Here is a 19426-nt window from a genome sequence, read left to right on the forward strand (position 1 = left end):
TTTGAGACCTCTAAAGATAAAAGGAACTATATAAGTGCAGATTTGTCTCAAAATAGAAAGCCAACTATGTTAGTACCAACATAGTGTCGGTACTAAACCAACATAAACACACCAAAAAGTTTCTTCGTTTCCTAAATGTAATTACTAACGCTGATTAAAACCCTTGGGTAGGATTTAGTGTCACCTAGCGGTGAGGTGGAAGATTGCAACCAAACCAAACATCCTTTTCCTCATCCTCCCCGGGGAGCTTTGAAAATCAAGGCAACATTAGAGAAGCTGTGAAAAGTGAAAGGCCCTTTTTTTTTTTTTCAGAACCGGTGTTTTGGTTTGTCTGTTCGGGGTTGCTGTAGAAACACGGAAGAGGACCTTCACCTTGTGTAAATATGAAAACACAATGATTCTTAGTTTCAGGTGATTATAAACTATTGAAATTATGAATTTTCCATTTTTTCCCACATACTGGTCCTTTAAGGTGAAACTAAAATGTTTTTTGTTTTTGTTTTTTTTACAGTTATTCAATCTGAAAAATCTGAGAGGGTCTTTTCTCCACCGCCCAAATAAACATAATAAACGGACAGTTATCATACTGTATTATATAGCCTACTGTACACTGTCATTTTTAAGTTCACATAGAAGAGAAACAAAAACTGTCAAACTTTCAACATCACATAATGACAAACATTTAGCCAAAAAAAAAAAACAACCTGAATCGACACGCCCTTTATATATATATATATATTAAATTTACTTAGGCTACTTAAATTCAAATGTTTGGTAATCAGACTTCACACAGCTGCTCCTGGAGCCACAATAGGCTTGATAATGTTTTTTTTTGTTGTTGTTGTTGTTGTTTTTTACATATACCCCAGACCCTGAAAAATAGAATATGATGTGTTTCCTTTCAATTGGGGCCATCTTGTATGTTTTAAGTGCCAACAGAGAAATAATGCGGTTAAAATGTACTGGAATTGAATGCGTCCACTTGATGAGAGGCTGTAGAAAAGCTCCCGTTCAGCGGAGCCTCGTCGGAGTGGAGGGATTCCCGGTAGGTCCGGTTTCAGCACCCCGGTCAGCGCATGCGGAGATTTTCCGCCCACAGAGATGGAAACAGCGCAGCACCGCCGGCAGCAGAGCGCGTACATCACATTAACTCAGCCTCTGGACGCTTTAATGGGGTTGGGGGGGGGGGGGGGGAGCATTCAGCGTCTGATAGCGGAGAAGTGCATCCACGTCATGACGTTACCGCTTCAGCTGTGCGGACCGGGACATCAAAGACGCACGCAAATCAGGACAGGGACGGTTTTTTTTTTTTTTTTTGCTGTAGAGAAATGTCTAATATCTCCAGAACACGGCGGGATATGTGTTAGATATTTAGGTCTGAGCGGACTGGAGCGTGTCTGTGTTTCTCCCTGGCTCTAAGACTGACCGGACACCGCCGGTGGGCCCGCCTCGATGCCAGCCCTTTGGACGGTATTGTTTGGCCTGCTTTACCTCCACACATCCATCTCTGATCATCGTACGAGTGCAGGGATGATTCCGCTGTCAGCTGAAGACCTGAAATCAGCTGCTGCTGCTGCTGCTGCGGAATGAAGACACCGGACTGTGTATTATTGTCCATCATTCAGGATGGCGAAGAAGAAGAAGAAGAAGAAGAAGAAGAAGAAGAAGAAGAAGAAGCGCATTGTGATATGTTCATGCATGTGCCGTTTTTTTTTTTTTTGGTCAGTGTTATTACTGATGTATAATACATATTCAGGGAGAATAGCTTTGCACTGCGATGGCGCTCAGGCCTGTCGAGTCATTTGTGTGGAGGCTTTTTGTGGTGTGTGTGTGTGTGTGTGTGTGTGCGTGTGTGCGCGTGTGCGTGCGTGTGTGTGCGTCTCATCCTGCAGCTTCCCTCGGTAAAGGACCAGGATTGCCGCTCCTCGTGTTCACCGCGGACCTTGATTTATAAGTCATACAATTAAGGCACGCGGTGAATGCCAAGAGAGGGATCACACACTCTGCGCCCTGCATCACTGATGAAGACGGAGAGCTTTAAAAACATCTGCAGAGAGACCGAACACCTGCTCGCGGGAACAAAGACTGCCTGTTTTCCCGTCATGCCACCAACATTTGACCAAACTAGGTTATAGTGGTTTTTTTTTTGTTTTTTTTACCTCTGCTCGTCTAAAACTGTCACATAAATCAGGATTACTTCTGCTTGCGGGGGAGGATTGTGGAGGAGCTCGGCTAAAACTGCAGCTCTTGTGTATGGTAGCCAAATTCATTCTGCAACAGTCGACTATTTTTTTTTTTGAATTGATTCATGTGATTAGAATTAAGTCCGAAAAAGGACGGCGGCATCACGGCGTCAATCGCCGCAGCGAGAAATCTACTGGAAATGCATTTACCGGTACTTGTGAGAAATCTCTTTTTGACCTCCGGTAGACGCATTATTTTCTCTCAAGGTCAATCATTGTCTTTCTTGACATTTAACTACATGTGTCATCCTCGTCTGAAGCAGTCTTCTCCGTGTTTGAAGCGTGTAAATCGCTGTTGCACAAAGGCAATTTTAAGCGACCAAAAACTTGCATAAAAAGACTGAAACTAATAAAAAAAAAAAAATTTTTTAACATGCACCTTATTTTTAAGGGACCTAGAGCTCCACTGTTGTCCAAAAAAAAAACCCACATCGTAGTTTAGCTTATTCTGATACACCAACCTGCTGCAGCTGCAAATACTCACCTTAAATATATATATATATATATATATATATATATATATATATATATATGAGGTGGGGTTTTTTGTGCCATTTTTAAAGATACCTCAAAGAACCAATTGACAGGGTAAGAGAGTCAGAAAGTGACAACATTGTTGGTTTTGGTCTTTTCATGAGGTTTGTTGAAAAGGGGGGAAAAAAAAAAAATGAAAAGAAAACTAACAATAAATCTTATAATAAAAATACCACCAGACTCGTCCTTTAACTGTCCGTGTGATTCTTCAGCCCGGTCTGTCCACCAGAGGAAACAGCGCCAGTGTCACGTTTTGGCAAATCGCCTCACCGTCTGGTAAATAGTATGTATGACCAGAAATGAAATAAGAGGATCGTGTGACGAAGAAAATGGGACGACGACACGTTTTCCCGGCTCAGAGTCAGGTGGATGAAAGGCACGATCACAGGACTCCCTCACTGACAACACTGGTTCGAGACCAGGAGTAAAACTACATCAGCGTGGATTCCTTCCAATCAATGGAAATGACGTTACAAATATAAAGTAGGCGGAGCTATATGTGAAAACTTGATATTTTAATTTACAATATCATATTTCCCTGAACCTAATTATGTGGTTTCGGGTACCTAAACAAGGTTCCTGCGGTAAACTGACAGGTACAGGCCATTACTTGCTATGGGCTTGATACCAGGTTGGATTATTACAAACATACGCCATACATCATGTCATTTAACATAAACAGCATGTATATAATAATCCAACCTGGTATCACAAATTATGCAAAGTTTAATCCCTTAAACTGGGGATCAAAACTGACATCATTTTTGTAATTGAAATACAAACAAGCAACGTGTGTGGTGGCATCACCATAAGAGGCAGAGATCTGGTGCCTCATTGATCTCTAAAGGAGAGAGAAGGTTTTTTTTTTTTTTTATATATCCAAGTCGGGGGATCCGAGGTAGAAACTGTGAAGGCCTTTTGAAACGTAAAAAAACTTGGGACTTGATCACAGAAAAACTTGGGTCACAATAATAAAAACAGAAGCAACAGATAAGTATATCTTTAATAATGAACATGATCAAATCTAAGAATGTGATAGTGACCTCTGATACAATGGATATTTAATTCAAGGGTGACTTAAAACTTTTTTTTTTGCATAAATTTTCTATATTCCAATACCGTTATATAACTCTGATTGCTCCACAGTCGTACTCCCTCTCTTTACTTTCCCTCCTGCATACACACACATACGCACAATACAGCAAGCAATTAAAAAAAAAAAAAAATTAAAAAAAAAAAGTCACAAACATATACCATATAGGCTAGTCTCTGGGTTTTCATACACTTGACGATAAATCAGTTAAGTATAATGCTACAGTTAAACATTTTGAGGCGATCTCAGTTAGAAATGCCGGTACATTAAAGCTTACATTTGCTGAGGATGAAGTGAACAGGTTATAGCGATGAAAACGATGAAAATGCCAAGATTATAATGATGTTAAGAAAGAAAAAAAAAGAAAGAAAAAGCAACAAAAACTAAGTGACAGGCCTGGCTTCAGTTTAAAGAGCAGTACATGCTACATTGCCTCCAGAATTTCAAAAACAGAGACCCCTGTTGGATCGGCAGGGAACAGATACCGTAAGAAGAAGGGACAGGAAGCAGATTTTGTGCTGATAAAAACCAGAACCCATACAGTATGTTTGAATTTCCAACCTTTAAATAAGAGAGGGACCAACTTCATCTTTTCCCTGAATCTCTGGCGGAAAAAGTTTTAGGTACAGCACTGAAAAAAATAAAAATCTAAAAATAAAAATTAAAAGAAATTTAAAAAAAATCATTTACACTACTGCCGAAAAGAAACGTTAAGGCTCCGCTATGGAGACAAAAATCCCACATTTTCTCAACATTATGTTAAAGTTATATCAGTTGTAAGCCAGGTGATACATTATTCAAAATATTTTTCTAACATTTATGCTTTCTATTTGTCACGACCTTGCACGATTATGTCTATGCATACAGAAACCTTCGGCCCTCCACCAAAGTAAGATCCCCCCCCCCTCCCCTCCCCCCTCACGTGAAAAAAGGGGCATCAGCGAAGGTATTTTTTTGTCTTCTGATAATATAAAATACAACTGGCCACACAGATAGCAGACATTTGTCAATAAAGTGTTGTTCACTCGTTAAGTTTAACCAATACAAGCACTTGACATGTCTCCAACACACAAACCACAAAGTGAACAGTCACTGAATATCAGCAGCATGTTGTCGAGAGATTTTCCAAACAGACGTGCAGATATTTATCTTTAGTTAAGAATTTAAGAAGTTCCAGGGTAGCGATAGAGATTTATAAGGCTAAAAAATACAGAAAAAACAAGAAAATAGATATTATTGAAGCGATTCGACTGGTGGAACCAGCTCCATCCCTGCACGCATCTCAAAAGACTTGGGGGGACCGGGAGCGACGGGGCTCCAGAGTTTAACATGGGCCAGAGTCAACGAAATTAAATAGAAAAAAATATTAGTTTTCAATTATTTTTTTTAATGTCCTTGTGTTTTCTGTTTAAATCTAGATTTCAGTACGTTCATCCAAACACAACCGCTGACCGAGCTCGCAGGAGACGTCTTCTTCGGTTTACTTCTGACGATCCTGAAAAAGACGGCGAGTGAAAATGATTAGAAAGGTCACCTGCGAGGATTTTTTTTTTTTTAAAGCTCAAGAGAAACAACTTTCACGACACCAACAAAACCCATGTTGGGACCAAATGATGTGATCACACGACGTAACTTTTGTTGTTAAAATTCATTATTTTCTAAACATAGCTTAATTAAAAAGTAACAAAATGAGAAAATATGACATTTTTTTTCTGATAAAACACAAATTTCACTGCATTAAACATTGATAAACATTGATAAATGATTAAATGCAAGTGATTTTGCAGATACTGCCGTGGGAAAAATATGTTTATTATCAATGTTTTCACCAGAGAGAGAGAGAAATGGAGAATTAAAACAATTTTACCTGATCGATTCGGGATCGACTCTGTATCGAGGCAGGCTCGTAGCTCTGTGAGAAAAACATAGAGGCTGATGGTCACAGTGGAAAATAATACAGATGAGGACATTTAATTTGACAATATCTAAAACTTGCAACTAAAATTACCGGTCATGGTTTGGAGGATGTTTCACTCGCATTTAATTTTTTTTTTTTTTTTTTAAATGTACTGTTTATTCCAGCCCTCCCTTTTAAAATGTATTTATCATTACAGCAGTGCTGTTTCTCCATCAGCTCTATTTCCCTAATCAGAATCACACAAGCACCAAAAGCAGCTCTGAAACATATCTGGTTAATAAGACTCAGAGAAACACAAGTGGTTTAATTATGACACTCAGAGAGACAGTTAGCTGCATATAATGGAAAGTTATCAAATGTAATTCATATTCATTTTTACCATTTGCAAAATTGGGATCGTGTAAGAAAAAAACGAAAGAAACACTACAGCGCTTTCAGCTCCTCAGAAACGGGATGCATCATATTTTTTCCATAAATCTGGATAATTTAACTTTAAATGTGCGCGGGCCCATTCGAGGATGTTAAATGCTTAAAATGGGGGCACATTATTTTTAAATAGTTATAGATGATGTTCCTCCACATTTTCAAAAAAAAAAAAAAAAGTTTAGTCTCAAAGGAAAAAGAAAGAGTACCTTCTTCACCACCTCCTCCTCCTCCTGCTTCTTCTCGTAGTGGGAGAAGTCATCGAAGATGGAGGTGGTGTGTTTGTACTGGGCGATAATCTTGAGCACCTGCTTTGCCTTTTCCAGAGGAACCTCTTGAGTGTCACGCGAGTTGGTGACCGGCTTGTTGTCGTTGTTTTCCAGGCGGATGTGGCGCAGCTGGCTATTAGGCACGTCCTTAACAAACAACCAGTTCACGTCAAACTTGCCCTTCCACTTGTCCTGCGCCCAGACGCCGGCGCTGGTGCCGTAGTCCACCGGGGAGCGCATCTCCGCCACGCCGCAGAAGTGGCCGCTGCCGTTGACGCTGAACAACAAGTAGACGGGACCTTTAGAGTTCATGGCTCTGTAGGCGGAGTCCAGGCGCTTGTTGCCGTGCTCCGTGCTGCACCAGATGGAGTACTTGATGGAGCGGTGGATGTCGTCCTCAGAGTAACTCTTGATGATGAACACGCGCCCGTTTTTAAGGTTCCAGTCGAACTCCTTGGGGTTGTAGCTGTGGGCCGCTCGCAGCTTCTCCAGCACCGGGTGGGACTCCGATCCCGGGTCTGGGATCCCGCCCCCGACCCCTCCGTTACCAACACCGCCGCCGCCGCTGGAGGAGCCGCTGCTGTCCAGGCTTCCCCCGCCGTAGCACAAGTTGCGGTTGCGTGGGGCAACCCAGCGGGTCTGGGGTGTTGGAGCGGAGTTGTGGTTCTGGTAGGACTGTGGAGGAGGAGGCGGAGGGGGACCCTGCATGGTCATCTGCTGCACGAGGGACTGGGCAGACTGTAGGGACTGTTGAAGGGGGGGCAGGAGACTGGCAGCGTGGGAGTGAAGCTGGGGCTGGTGCTGGTGCTGTTGGTGGTGCTGTTGGTGGTGGTGGTGGTGGTGATGGTGGTGGTGGGGTAAGGGAGGGGCCATCTTGTTGGCGGCCCCTTTGTTATCCCATGTATCGATGTCCATGTGTTTAATGGGAGGTGGAGGCAGAGCTCCTCCGGCTAAAGGAGTGCCTGGCTTGTTCTTGGTCTTTTGCTGTTGCAGCTTGGCAGGTTTACTAGCAATGGCAGCCCACGATGTAGGTTTTGGAACGGGCATTCCGATTGGTGTGCCACCGTTGCCCGTGGCAACAGCGGCAGCCACGCCGCCGCCGATCACAGAGCCCGCGCTCTTCACACCTGAGCCACTTCCTGTCACGTCCCCGCCTAGCTTTAAACCCAGCATGCCCTGCTCTAGGCTGTTCATACCTGGAGCCTTGCTCAGGGTGTCGCTATGGAAACCTGTCTGGCCATCGGGGACCAGGGTGCCTCCTAGAGAGCTGGGTGGGTAGCTGTAGCTCCCCCCGTAAGCTGAGCTCTGAGTCTGCTGGCCCTGAGAGCCGCTGGTGCCCCAGGCCGAGAACGCCGGGTTCTCTGGGAAAAAGTTAAACCTGTGCGGGTAGATGCTGCTGCTGAGCCCGCCGGGCTGCCCGAATACCGTGTCGTGCATGAAATGATGGTCTCCATTACTGAGGGGGGCGTAGGGCGTCAGGTAGGGGATCGGCGGATCCCCTCCAGTGGACCAGGGAGCCTCACTGAGAGGGTAAGGAAATCCAATGGAGGGGGCATAGTAACTGGACAGGTAAGGGTCTGTCATGGATTGATAGCTGTTATTCTGCAAACAAAAACACAACGGGAACGTTTTCGGTGCCGAAATAATGAATTAAAAATGTTTTTAGTGTCACAAAAGACAATTCAACGGGTTTTTTTTGTTTTTTTCTTACCTGGCTGGACTGGCCGGTGAGATAAGGCTCAAAGTCGTTGTCATGCACCGTGTCCTTCTGGTGGAGGGAGCCATTCTGCACGGAAACTGGAAATGCTGCAATGAAATCGAACTGTTGTCAAAGCTGCATATCAGAATATACACACACACACACACACACACACACACACACACACACACACACACACACACACACACACACACACACACACTTCCAGACGAGATACTAAAGCGAAGTCTATTACGAAGGTTGAAATACCTATCGGTGGACGTGATAATAAAGCGGGGTTGGGTTCTCATGGCATCGCCTGTTTAACAGAGCACTTAAATCTTGGAAATACGCAAATAATATTGCAGCAGCTGTGCAGAGTGCGCCGCCGTCACGTAGCTAAAAGACAAAACACACGGCGGTCGACACGAACGACACGCGCAGAGATCTGGTCCGCCAGATGAACGTAACTTTTAGGAGTTTTAAAACGTGCGAGGTGTTTTTCATTCGATAATGAAGGATGAGGGTTTCTTTTTTATGCACGGAAACAAGAGGCCATAATGTAAAGACGCGATTTCTCTTCCGTCAAGATACGAGATGTCATGTGACAGTTTTGTGCTCTGTAGTATCGATCTGTTATCTATAGGATAATAAACGGGATGACGTGTGACGACATCATCCCTCCTGTTGTGTTCAACTGTGAGCAGCGGCAATAATGTTCAAAGTGATCCAGTGCATGTTTTAACTATTTGAAAGCAGTTCAAAAAAACTATATATTTTTGCTAAATAAACATTATTGTCAGTCAGTTTAATTAATCTCAATGTAATCAATATTTAGAGTAACCAAGTTTTCAGGTTGCAGGTTTTCCCTGGAGCTTTTTGGAGGCCTTACGTCTGCGGCTCCAGTGGAGGGCGGGCTGTTATTGAACTAAAACCTGTTTATTTTGACATAACTTTGGACTATATTATCAGGGTAATAATTACTTAAAAATATACTGTGTGCCATAAAATTAATAAATCGCAAAACGCTAGTAAAAACAAAGTGAATGGATTCGCACGAGTGATTCTGGATCAAATAAAATACATTTACAAATAAACTCTGCAGGGTTATATTCAAATAATCTGTACATTTAAACAGCTCCGTTAGTCAGTGCAATAAATGAATGTGAAACAAACAAGCTTTAAATATTCGAATGGGGAAATGATAACTATCTGTAACGCCAGGTGAAAACTCCCGGATGACCACGCGAGTCTCTTTGGGGTTGTCGTTTTTTTTTTTTTGTGGTCATTTTGTCATTGTGGTCCATTTAAGTCTCTTCATATAGTCGGGCTGCGTCCAGCAGCCAGTTTTAGGGGTCGTGTATGGTCTCAATTGTATTTTAATCTCATCCATACTCTCATCAGACCCTCGCTGGACGTGGCCTGCCGATGGGACGTTCTCATCGTCGCGACATTTTCCCTCTTTTTTTGGACAGTTAAGAGACTCTGTGGCGGTAAAACTTTAAAAGACGAGGGTCCTTATTCTTGATTGGCAGCGGTTCAGTGAGGGTTGTTGTTTTTTTTTCTCTCCCAAACAGCTCTGAGTTGCTGTAAGCTTTCACTTTCAGCAGGTCCTGACCCAGAGAGTAGGAGGTGGGGGAAAAAAAACGGTCACAAGGTTACTCCCCCCCCCCCCCCCAACACACCGTTAGGAAGAATGATATATGACACTTCTCGTACTCAGAAAATGCAGAAAGGAGTGCGTGCGAGTGTGTGCAACGACACGAGGGCCCGTTTTAGTTTTGGACCATCGGAGGGAGGACATTTCGAGGGTGAAAGGTCAGGTTTGGGCGCCGAAATGTGGAGGTTAAAGTTAATGTAAGGGAGTGCTTTGTGTCAATGAATGTCCTGATAAAGATTGCCACACAACCGTGTGTGTGTGTGTGTGTGTGTGTGCGCGCGTTGGTTTAGGAGTAGGGGGTGAAGGGTCGCATTCGGCAAACTTAACTTTAAATTTAAATTGCATTAAAATGAATACGTCTCAATACCCTTTTTTTTTTTTTTTTTTTTGGTCTGCGTCGTCTCTGTCGGGTCAAATTGAGCCGAAGTGAATTTTGTGCGCGTAATATAAAGGTGTCAAACATGTCATTTTTCATTCCCCCCCCCCCCCAAGTTCATTTATAAAAATGTTCGTAAAATTCATACAATTATTGTGTATTATTTATTTTTTTTCTGTATTTTTAAACAGGTCAAATCGACCTGCAACATAAATACATGAACATCTGGACACACTGACCATTCATCTCTTACCTTTGCTTGCATCTTGTCCTTTCGATGTCTTTGTATACATATTGGAAAGAGAGAAAGAAGAAGAAGAAGACAAAAAAAAAAGAGAGCTTGTGTTGGTCACGAATGTTTTTTTTTCACACGTTATCTTTAAATATTATGTGTTCAGATATTTTACTGGAGAAGAAGAAATAAAAAAAAAAAAAAAAAAAAAAGACAAGACACGTCAAAAGCCACCAGCTCCGGGAGCGGCGTGTTACGGTTCCCACTGGAAGCGGTGGTCCAGGTCCAGGCCCAGGCGGAGGAGGAGGAGGAGGTGGAGGAGGAGGTGGGGGGGTTGTTACCCCGCGGAGACTAACCTCCCCTCTCCTCCCTCCTGCTGGCTCTTAACTAGCTGGTCCTCCTCTTCAAGAGTGGGAAATGCACACAGCTCATCTCCCAGGAAAAAAAAAAAAAAAAAAAAAAAGCTGGAGCAGAGTTCCTCCTCCCTCCTCCTCCTCCTCCTCCTCCTCCTCCTCCTCCTCGCTGCTTACCTGAGGGTCGATACTAGCGGCAGACATCATTCATCCAGCAGGTGTTGTGTCACGCTGGAGCCCCGACGAGACGAGCCGCAAACTCCGCCGTGAGAGAGGGAGGGAGGAGGGAGAGGAGGAGAGAGGAGGAGAGCGGAGGGGTGGGGGGGGAAGAAGTGTGGGAGGGGGGGGGGGGTATTTAGCAGGAGAAAGCTGCCTCTCTGCTAACAGTTCAAGCACAGTTAGCAGCGGCTGTTCAGCCGGTGTCTCGGCCGCGGTCGCGGACAGTTTGCTCGTCGTAGCCCTGCTGGCACTCCGCGCCGCCCTGTCGGCATTAATCCAGCGGGGCTTCAATCCGCTCCGACCCCCCGTCGCCGCTAAATTAAAATCCAACCAGCCTCGGTGGCCCTGCTCACTGGCCCCAACGGCAGCTTCATCCGGGGTCTGCCGGGCGGAAATGACGTCGGTGACGCAAAGGACGCATCCGCAGCTACCGAGCAAGCGGGCAGATCGGTGCGTCCGGTTTCTCACGTTTACATGACATTTGTGAATTAAAAACGCTTTTATAATTTATTAATCTATATATATATATATATAAAAAACACAAAAAGACACTAGTGTTTGCTAAATAACAAATTAAATTAAATTCATCAATTTAATTAAATTAAATTAAAAAAAAAAATGTAATTACAAAAAGTAGTTTTGCATTTAAAAAAAAAAAAAAAAATGTAAGTATGTTCATGAAAATGTGCTGGTAATAATACTCACTCAATGCAGAAAAAAAATATTCTTTTACTACTATAGTAGTAGTAGTAGTAGTGAGAGTGATGACTTTGCAGTGCTTATTTTGTCCCACCAACAGTCCAATTTTGCAAATTAAAAAAAAAGTTTTATAAACACATCACTAAAATATTAAAATAGTTAAGGATAAAAGGAGCAAATCAACTATTTTACTTGATTTACCTTTTTATTATATATTTTATTTACTGTTGGGTAGTTTAACTAGCTATAATAAGACATATTTTATAAACTCTACATATGTTTTATTTTAAGAAAACCTTAATCTGTATTGCAACGCTGTCAGATAAATGTGGTAAACAGTTACAATATTTTTCTTCAAAAGTATAAAATTGCATGCAAAGAAAGGTCATTTGAGATAAAGTGCAAGTTCCTAAAATCTGAGTAAAGTACTCGAGTAATCGTACTTATATTTGATCACAGGAGCAGAGGAGTATATGAATGAATGAATCTCTAATGTGAACAAATGTTTGTAATCGACCAATAGAAATGTCGTTTATTATACTGAATGTTTATCACACAATATACAAATTAGCATGTTACATTTTCTGACTGAAATAACACATATGGAGAATTTATACATTCTACTGAACTTGAGACAGAAACACGTATTTATTTACAAATTTATTTTTCCATTAGATAGCTGAACTTAGTAAACAATTGTACACACACACACATGCACACGGATACATTTACACCCACATTTAGCATATAGGTCTTGTAACAATTAAAACAAAAACAAAAAACATAGGCCTGTAATATACTGAAATTTCACCGTTTACAGTTTGTGCACGGTGAAGTTCAAGCCGGGGTCTTCAGAGTTGTTTGATCTTCTGCTCGCCTCCTTCTCAGCTTCTCTCAAACACTTTCTTTTTGTGGTTATTTATAATCTAAACAAAAATATATTTTTGTTTAAGAGGTGGCGGACCGGACATACAGGAGGTAAAATGAGAAGGAATGGTTGCGATTCAGCGTACCTACCAATGCGCAGTTACGCTAGAAGATCAAGTGAGAAGGTTTGGATGGATGATGAAATTCACTGATGAAATTGACTAAAATAAATGGGGAAAGAACAACAGAAATACATGATACACGAATCAACCTCACAAAATGTACAAGGAAATTTTACTGAAAAAAAACCACGATACAACATGTGCAAAAACACATCAGAGTGCTGCTTCCTCATAACAGATTATTATTAAATAAATCATGTTGCATGAAAGAGAAATTAAATTTGTCAAATTAATGATATCTGTGGACTTCATACTTACAGCTGTCCTCTTCATCTGAAAATGTGCTGACAGCGTAGCAGGCATAAACAAATCCCAGGAGCTGCGGGCATTAACACAAACATATATCAAGAAAAAGGAAATGTGTGTTTTATAACATTTATCATTAAATTCGAAGCAAACCTCAGAACAGTTGTTATGACAGTGAAACATTTCACAGTAGGAAAAATACACATGTAAATAATCAAATTAATGATGGCTGAATTTGTCAATTTTAGTAACGTGCAACACATTTGACAAGTAAAAAGATCTGCTGTGAAAAACGCATAACGTGTCAGAAAAAGGTGACAGAAAAATGACATCTTCACGAATCAGAATGTTGATGTGAAAAGATAATGATAGTATTATGCTTATATAAATGTTTCTATTGAATGTGAGCAACTGCAACACGACCCAATTTCCCCTCGAAGATCAATAAAGTATTTCTGATTCTGATAGTCAATACTGCCTTTAGCAGATTTACTTTGTCTGGTTAATCTCATGGCAAGTTGAGTAGAAATATCAACGTCAGCAAAAACTGAAAATGTAAAAGCTGCTTAAAAGTACAATTTATCGCAGAGCTGTTGTATTACATTACACAGGTATAGATTTTAGGTTCTTGACAGATATTTATCAATTTGTTTATTACCAATTCCACAGGAACTTAGCGTTTTTGAATGGTTGCAGTTTTGCGATCAACAGAACTTTTCCTGTTTGCTGTGTATCTAACTGAGCTGACATATATATATATTTACTATTACCAAGCCAAATGAAGTTGTATTGAATTTAAGTAAACTGAACCGAATGGAGAAAACTGTGAATGCACATACAGAATCAAAAGAGGCAAAGCCAATATGCACATTTAGAAATGTGAAACGGACAGATGCCACTTCAGAAACTCTTCATTTGCCTCAATAACTGCCACAAAGTAAAAGATAGAGCATCTTTGTAATTCACTTTTTTTCTTAAGCTAATCGCATGGCTGAGAAGCTCAACTATACAAACTCCCACCAGTGTGAAAATGTGATGCCATTCTTAAATGTTGTGGGCCTGTCTTCCAATTTACAGTTTCTGTTGCTAAGTAACAGCTTATTCCTGTGCGTGCAGATGCATATTTATTGATATTAAAACTTAAGACATTAAAAAAAAAAAGTGCATTTTAATCTAAGGTTTAGAAGCATTACAGAGTAAGTTCAGTTCAGTTGTTTAAAGATGCAGAAAACTAAAGACTCACTGATACGAGGAGCTGGACGACGCAGTGCAGGATTTCTATGTACTGGTATTCAAGCCAGCAGCTCAGCACGGTGCTCAGCTCCGGGTTCTGCTGGTTCTGCCACCCAGCGGAGGGAAGGCTCTCGCTCTGACAGCCCGGCCCGTTCTCCTTCCACCAGGACCGATGTGGCGATACTCCCAGGGAGAGGATGTCACTGTTCTGCAGCAGCAAAACAGACAGACGACGCGAGAGTCTTATTTCTTCTTCATTAGACCGGGTAAAGCAAAGAGTCAAGCACAAGAGCAGAGAAACCTGAAATGCAGCAAGGATCAGGTGTACTCGGATCATGATATGGTTTAACGTGCCTTGCTGTCATGGGGCCACAATTAACCGTTATTTTCATGATCGATGAAGTTTTATTTCAGTTCATTTCATTTGTATTTTTTTTTTAGGAGGAAAAACAGCTGAGCGATGAAAAACATCACCAGCTGTTCAGAAGCTGTTTAGCCAAAATCCTGCTGTCCCACGTAATGAGGACGAAAGCATTAAAATAAAAATAAAGACAAGACAAACAGAAAGTTTGGCAGAAATAATTGATTCTATACAGGCGCTCAGCAACAAATCTAATTTTGAAAGTGAATACTTCATGAAAACAATGCAGAGAAGATGTTTTGTGGACTCCAGTGAACAAAACCTGACTGATCTCTGAGTTTTGGCCATGAACTGAATCAATGTACTAAGAACCAAATTTTGTTTTACTTCTATTTTGTCTTTGCATCTATTTTTTTTTTTACTTCTATTCTCTATTTATTTAGTACTGTGCCGCCTTTCTTACCCTCTCTTATGGCCCAGTCATCTAAAACTAGAGTTTGAAAATCTGTATTTAAAAAGGATGCCATGCAAGACAGAATTTCTTTTTGAAAAACGTATATTATGCAGACTTTATAGAGAAAAGGGATTGGTTGTTGAAATATTTAGATTTTGTTTTAACTCAGAAGAAGAAAAATATCTGTGTTGATATTTAAATGGTGAAAAAGTGGGAATATTTCTAATGCGGTATGAATTTTATTTCAAAAGAGTGTATCTTTGGAAGAAAGATCTTCGACCATAATTCTTATTAAAAGCAGGAACCGGGCTTCAGTTCATTTCTGACGGCTCAAGTTATTCGAAGTTATTTCAAAACAAAATAATATAAAGTGAAGACGGAAGAGATTCATATTTTTATGTGCTGTATGGATATGGAAATGTAACACTTATGGTGGTGAAAAATATGACACAGTGAGGACTCGCACCAGAAAGTTTATGACAAATTGCTGCTGGTTTAGTGCCTTCTGTGTAACGTTTGCTGCAAAACACAAAACATGATGATGAATATTTATCAGACCACAAAGATGTTTTAAAACAGCTTGCACAGTCTGACCATCAGTAGATGTATTTAAATTACAGCTTGATGATAAAACCGAGGTTGAATTTGTGGAGCCAAACAAACAAATGTTTTGCATTTTTACTTTAATGAATGATTTGAAAAAAAAACCCAACAACATTTAGCTCTGCTGTAAACGTTGTCGTCATTCAATTTGATATCGTCTCCAGTGTACGGAAGATTAAAAAAAAAAAAACACCTCCATAAGACCATTTTGCTACAGCAGACGGAGATATAATATAAAGGTGTTTTGTTGTGTGTCTGTAATCGGAGGCGGAGTCCTGAGAGGAGTTTGTGACATGGTTAAAGCTGAACACTGTGTTTAGGAGACTCTAATTATCTGATGCTTACCTTTGAAAGTCCTCCCAAATCCAGGTAGAGACAGCTCACAAAGACATTCCAGCCGAGCCACAACAGAGTCCACAGCAGGTACTGAAGAAACACAAACACAGTGTTACAGCGGACATGAATGAAACTTACATTTCATTCAGTTTCTTTTCATACAAATACTCTGAATAAACTAAAGGTTCTCAGTCACCTGTAAAGCGCTTTAAATTACATTTGATTTTTTTGAAAGATCAAAAGATTCAAGATCTCACAAGATGATTAAAGAGAAAAAAAAATCTTTTTCTGATTCCCAAAACTGTTTTCATCTTATTTTAGCTTTTTTTCTTGTGAAATAGAGGAAACTATTAGAGCTGAAAGTGCTAATAAATGAAATCCTTCAAATGAAACAATCCAAATCAACCTGCCTCACTGCTACTGGGGATTTTTATTTGTCATTATTGCTAATATGTGTGGATAAAAAGTGTAAAAAGGGTGTTTTTCTTTAGTTTTAAAGCAGTAAAACTCAACACTCCCACAGTCATCATGCACACTTAGCATAACATCACTTTACACACACAGAAGCATCTCAGATATCTGATCAATGACGCCGCAGTTTATGCTGCACATCACAGCAGCTGTTTTCTTTTGGTCTTTGTTTTTCTTATCAGGGATTTTCATGTTGTACCTTTATATCTTATTATTTTGTCTTGTTTAGATGCAAAAAATTTTTTTTTTAAATAAAGAAAAGATCAATCTTTTTGCATTTCAAAGGAGTATTGCCTTCTGGGAAATTCATTTATTCACGTGTTCCCCCAAAGGATTAGATGAGACAAGTGAAACCACTGTCTATTGATATTGAGGTACTGATCTTCTCATCTAAGTCTGGGTAAGAGAGCAAATAAGAGTATTTCCTCAGAAAACCACAGCTATAGTCAACATCCAGGAGAGTTCAGGGTTGTTGCCTCACCATAATGAGGTAGCGTGATCTGTACTGGACGGCACCGAACAGACCCAGGATGACCATGATGATGTGAAAGAAGTTGATCATGATGGGAGCCCACTGGTAGCCCAGGAAGTCAAACACCTGCCTCTCCAGCACGGTTATCTGCATCAACAGGAGAAGAAGCAGAGTTTAGAGACTGCGGCAGAAACCGTGTTTTAAAACCCCACTTTACTCTGCAACAGCCTTGTGGCCTTGGTTTTAACTTTGCCTCTGTTTTCTTTTCTAATACGTTGTCAAGCCAACCAAGCCATGGGGGACAAAGCATGCTCGGGAAAAGACAGTGGCGGGCCGGGCGTGTTGTCCTCTGAGGTCGGAGCCCCTGATGAAGGGGGGCAGGGTGGGAAACAGAGAGGAGGAGGACAAAGTGGGTGAAGCCGTTCATTGTGGTGGTTGATAGTTGATCGTGGTGGGCGGTTACTGATTTTTCCTAAGAACCTCCAACTACAACGAGCCTTATATAAACACATTTCATAATGAATATAGTTTCTGTAGTGTTGCATCTAACAAATATTTTTTATTATTGATTAATCTGCCAATTGTTTGTTCTATAAAATATCATAAATAAGTGAAAAATACTCATCTAAGATTCCCAGAGACCAAAGTGGTCTCTTCAAATGGCTTGTTTTGTTTGAACAAAAGTCCAAAACCAATTGAAATTTTATTTACTGCTACAGAAGAAGAAAACCAGCAAATAATTACATTTTAGAAAATAAAACCAGTTGATTTTGGGGAATTCTCCTTGAAAATTTTGATTTAACAAATGCACTTATCAGAAATGTTGCCAAATAATTTTAGTTGATCAACTAATCAGTTAATTTCAGAACTTATTGTAATATTTCAGTTTGTATAAGATATAGAAACCCAGGTTAAAAATGACACTGTGAAATGAAGGTCTTCAGATTTAATACAAGTAGCTACTTGAGTTGCTTTTAGGCTTTTAATGATTATCAACCTTAATATCGTAGCCTGTGGTCGAAGTTTTAAGATTTTACATCGTCAGAAAAATATAAAATATGTAACCTTAAAAGCACAAGCAATTAACTTTCTTTCATAATAAACACCAAAGTAATTTCATTCATTGATTTAATTAAAATGCAGCTTTAAAGTGCAGTTTTAGCGATTTCAGTTGCTCTCGGTTTTTTTTTTTATAAAGGCTATTCCAGACAAGCCTGACGTAAGCAGGTGAGTTTATGTCGAAGCATCATGTGTGAAAGGAAAACATCTTACCAACTGCAGGCAACACAGGAGGATCAGCATGCATCGAGCCGAGCAGCACCCCATCTTCCTCTCCTCTCTGCCCCCGCTGGGTCTGATGAAGATGATGATGACGATAAACAACAGTGGATTTTAAAATGTGCTCAAACACAAGGGCCGAGCCTGTGACGCTTTACATCCATTTGGCAGACGTGTGAGGAAAGGCACAGTGCACTCTGCCTCAGGAGGAAAACACGTAGGCTGTCCCTGCGCGACAACTACGGAGAAGGGGGAGGGTCGGCTGTACGGGAGGCGATTCATGCCAAAGTGAGCAGGAGACTGGGAAACCCTGCAGGACGAAATCAGCCCAAGGAAACTGTGAGGCCTCTTCAACAATGTCTGTGATGGTCAGTGAAACTGCAGCCAGTTTCATATTTAGTGATTTTCCACTTTATTTGGAATCTATTTGGGAATTGTAAGGTTCATTTTGTTGTAAAGACTCACAACCAAGAGACAGCTCACTGTGACATCATCCACTGGTTTGTAAACTGCTGTTTTGAAGCCTCAAGTTCGGTATTTTTGCCTTCGCGATCTCGGTGTTTTTTTTTTGGAGCCAGAAGTGACCATATTTAGATGTGCAGAAGTGGATTGGACTCAATCAGATTGAGAATCCCAGGACACCAGGCCTGCCCACCTCCAGCGAAAACCTGACTGCACCCCTGCCAATCAAACCAGAAACAGCTAAATATATGCTTCTTGAGGCCAAATATCTAATTAATGATGGAATTATTCTCAGAAAGACCACCAGAACACTGAAACCATTATGACTTGTAGAAAAATATAATTGACTTTGTATTTTATGAGAAGATTAAACTTTTTGAATGGAAATCTATGGACTCAGAATTCTTTGGGGAACCTGCCCCTAGTGGCCCTCACTGGTACTGCACTGTAAAGGCCCTCCCACAAGGGCTTCACTTTTCAAACCCAGAGGCTACTTCAATCTTTATGTTCACAACACTCCCTAGAAAGGCAGATTTGTTTTTCTTGATTATAATTTGTTGCAACACCAGCGGATTAAAAATGGTCTCATAGCGCCGCCTGCTGTTGAGGAGGGCAAATTGCTCAGGACATTTGTGAGAAAATCTTCAGCACACTGACGGCAGAAAAACTGTGCCAAAAGGCAAAGCATAATTTTTTTTATTGCTGTAAGAAATGCTGAAATTGTTTCTGAAGCATTATGCATG

The 19426-nt window shown here is 40.8% G+C and overlaps 2 protein-coding genes across 4 annotated transcripts; both read right to left on the minus strand.

Annotated features, from left to right (window-relative positions):
- Positions 1-3767: 3767 nt before the first annotated feature.
- On the minus strand, positions 3768-11094 carry ythdf1 (YTH N6-methyladenosine RNA binding protein F1). Of its 2 annotated transcripts, XM_069704263.1 has the most exons (6): positions 10978-11094; positions 10469-10496; positions 8192-8286; positions 6421-8082; positions 5738-5782; positions 3768-5365 (listed from the first exon to the last, which is right to left on the minus strand). In XM_069704263.1, the coding sequence occupies exons 1-6, from the start codon at positions 11005-11007 to the stop codon at positions 5351-5353; spliced, it is 1875 nt and encodes a 624-aa protein (XP_069560364.1). In that variant the 5' UTR covers positions 11008-11094; the 3' UTR covers positions 3768-5350. The 2 variants fall into 2 exon arrangements, with proteins under 2 accessions (XP_069560364.1, XP_069560366.1); XM_069704265.1 differs by lacking the exon at positions 10978-11094 and having other exon boundaries at positions 10455-10476.
- A 1141-nt stretch (positions 11095-12235) lies between these two features.
- LOC138624182 (sodium/potassium-transporting ATPase subunit beta-1-interacting protein 3-like) lies at positions 12236-18471 on the minus strand. 2 transcript variants are annotated; one of them, XM_069704164.1, is made up of 7 exons: positions 18216-18471; positions 16953-17090; positions 16010-16090; positions 14257-14454; positions 13026-13086; positions 12732-12806; positions 12236-12644 (listed from the first exon to the last, which is right to left on the minus strand). In XM_069704164.1, the coding sequence occupies exons 1-6, from the start codon at positions 18267-18269 to the stop codon at positions 12751-12753; spliced, it is 588 nt and encodes a 195-aa protein (XP_069560265.1). In that variant the 5' UTR covers positions 18270-18471; the 3' UTR covers positions 12236-12644; positions 12732-12750. The 2 variants fall into 2 exon arrangements, with proteins under 2 accessions (XP_069560265.1, XP_069560264.1); XM_069704163.1 differs by having other exon boundaries at positions 12736-12806; positions 18216-18468.
- Between the last annotated feature and the right edge of the window lie 955 nt (positions 18472-19426).

The sequence above is a fragment of the Brachyistius frenatus genome, unplaced genomic scaffold, assembly GCF_029030835.1.
Source record: "Brachyistius frenatus isolate BFR_SWC_R1_liver_20210118 unplaced genomic scaffold, ASM2903083v1 Contig_50, whole genome shotgun sequence".
NCBI lineage: Eukaryota > Metazoa > Chordata > Actinopteri > Embiotocidae > Brachyistius > Brachyistius frenatus.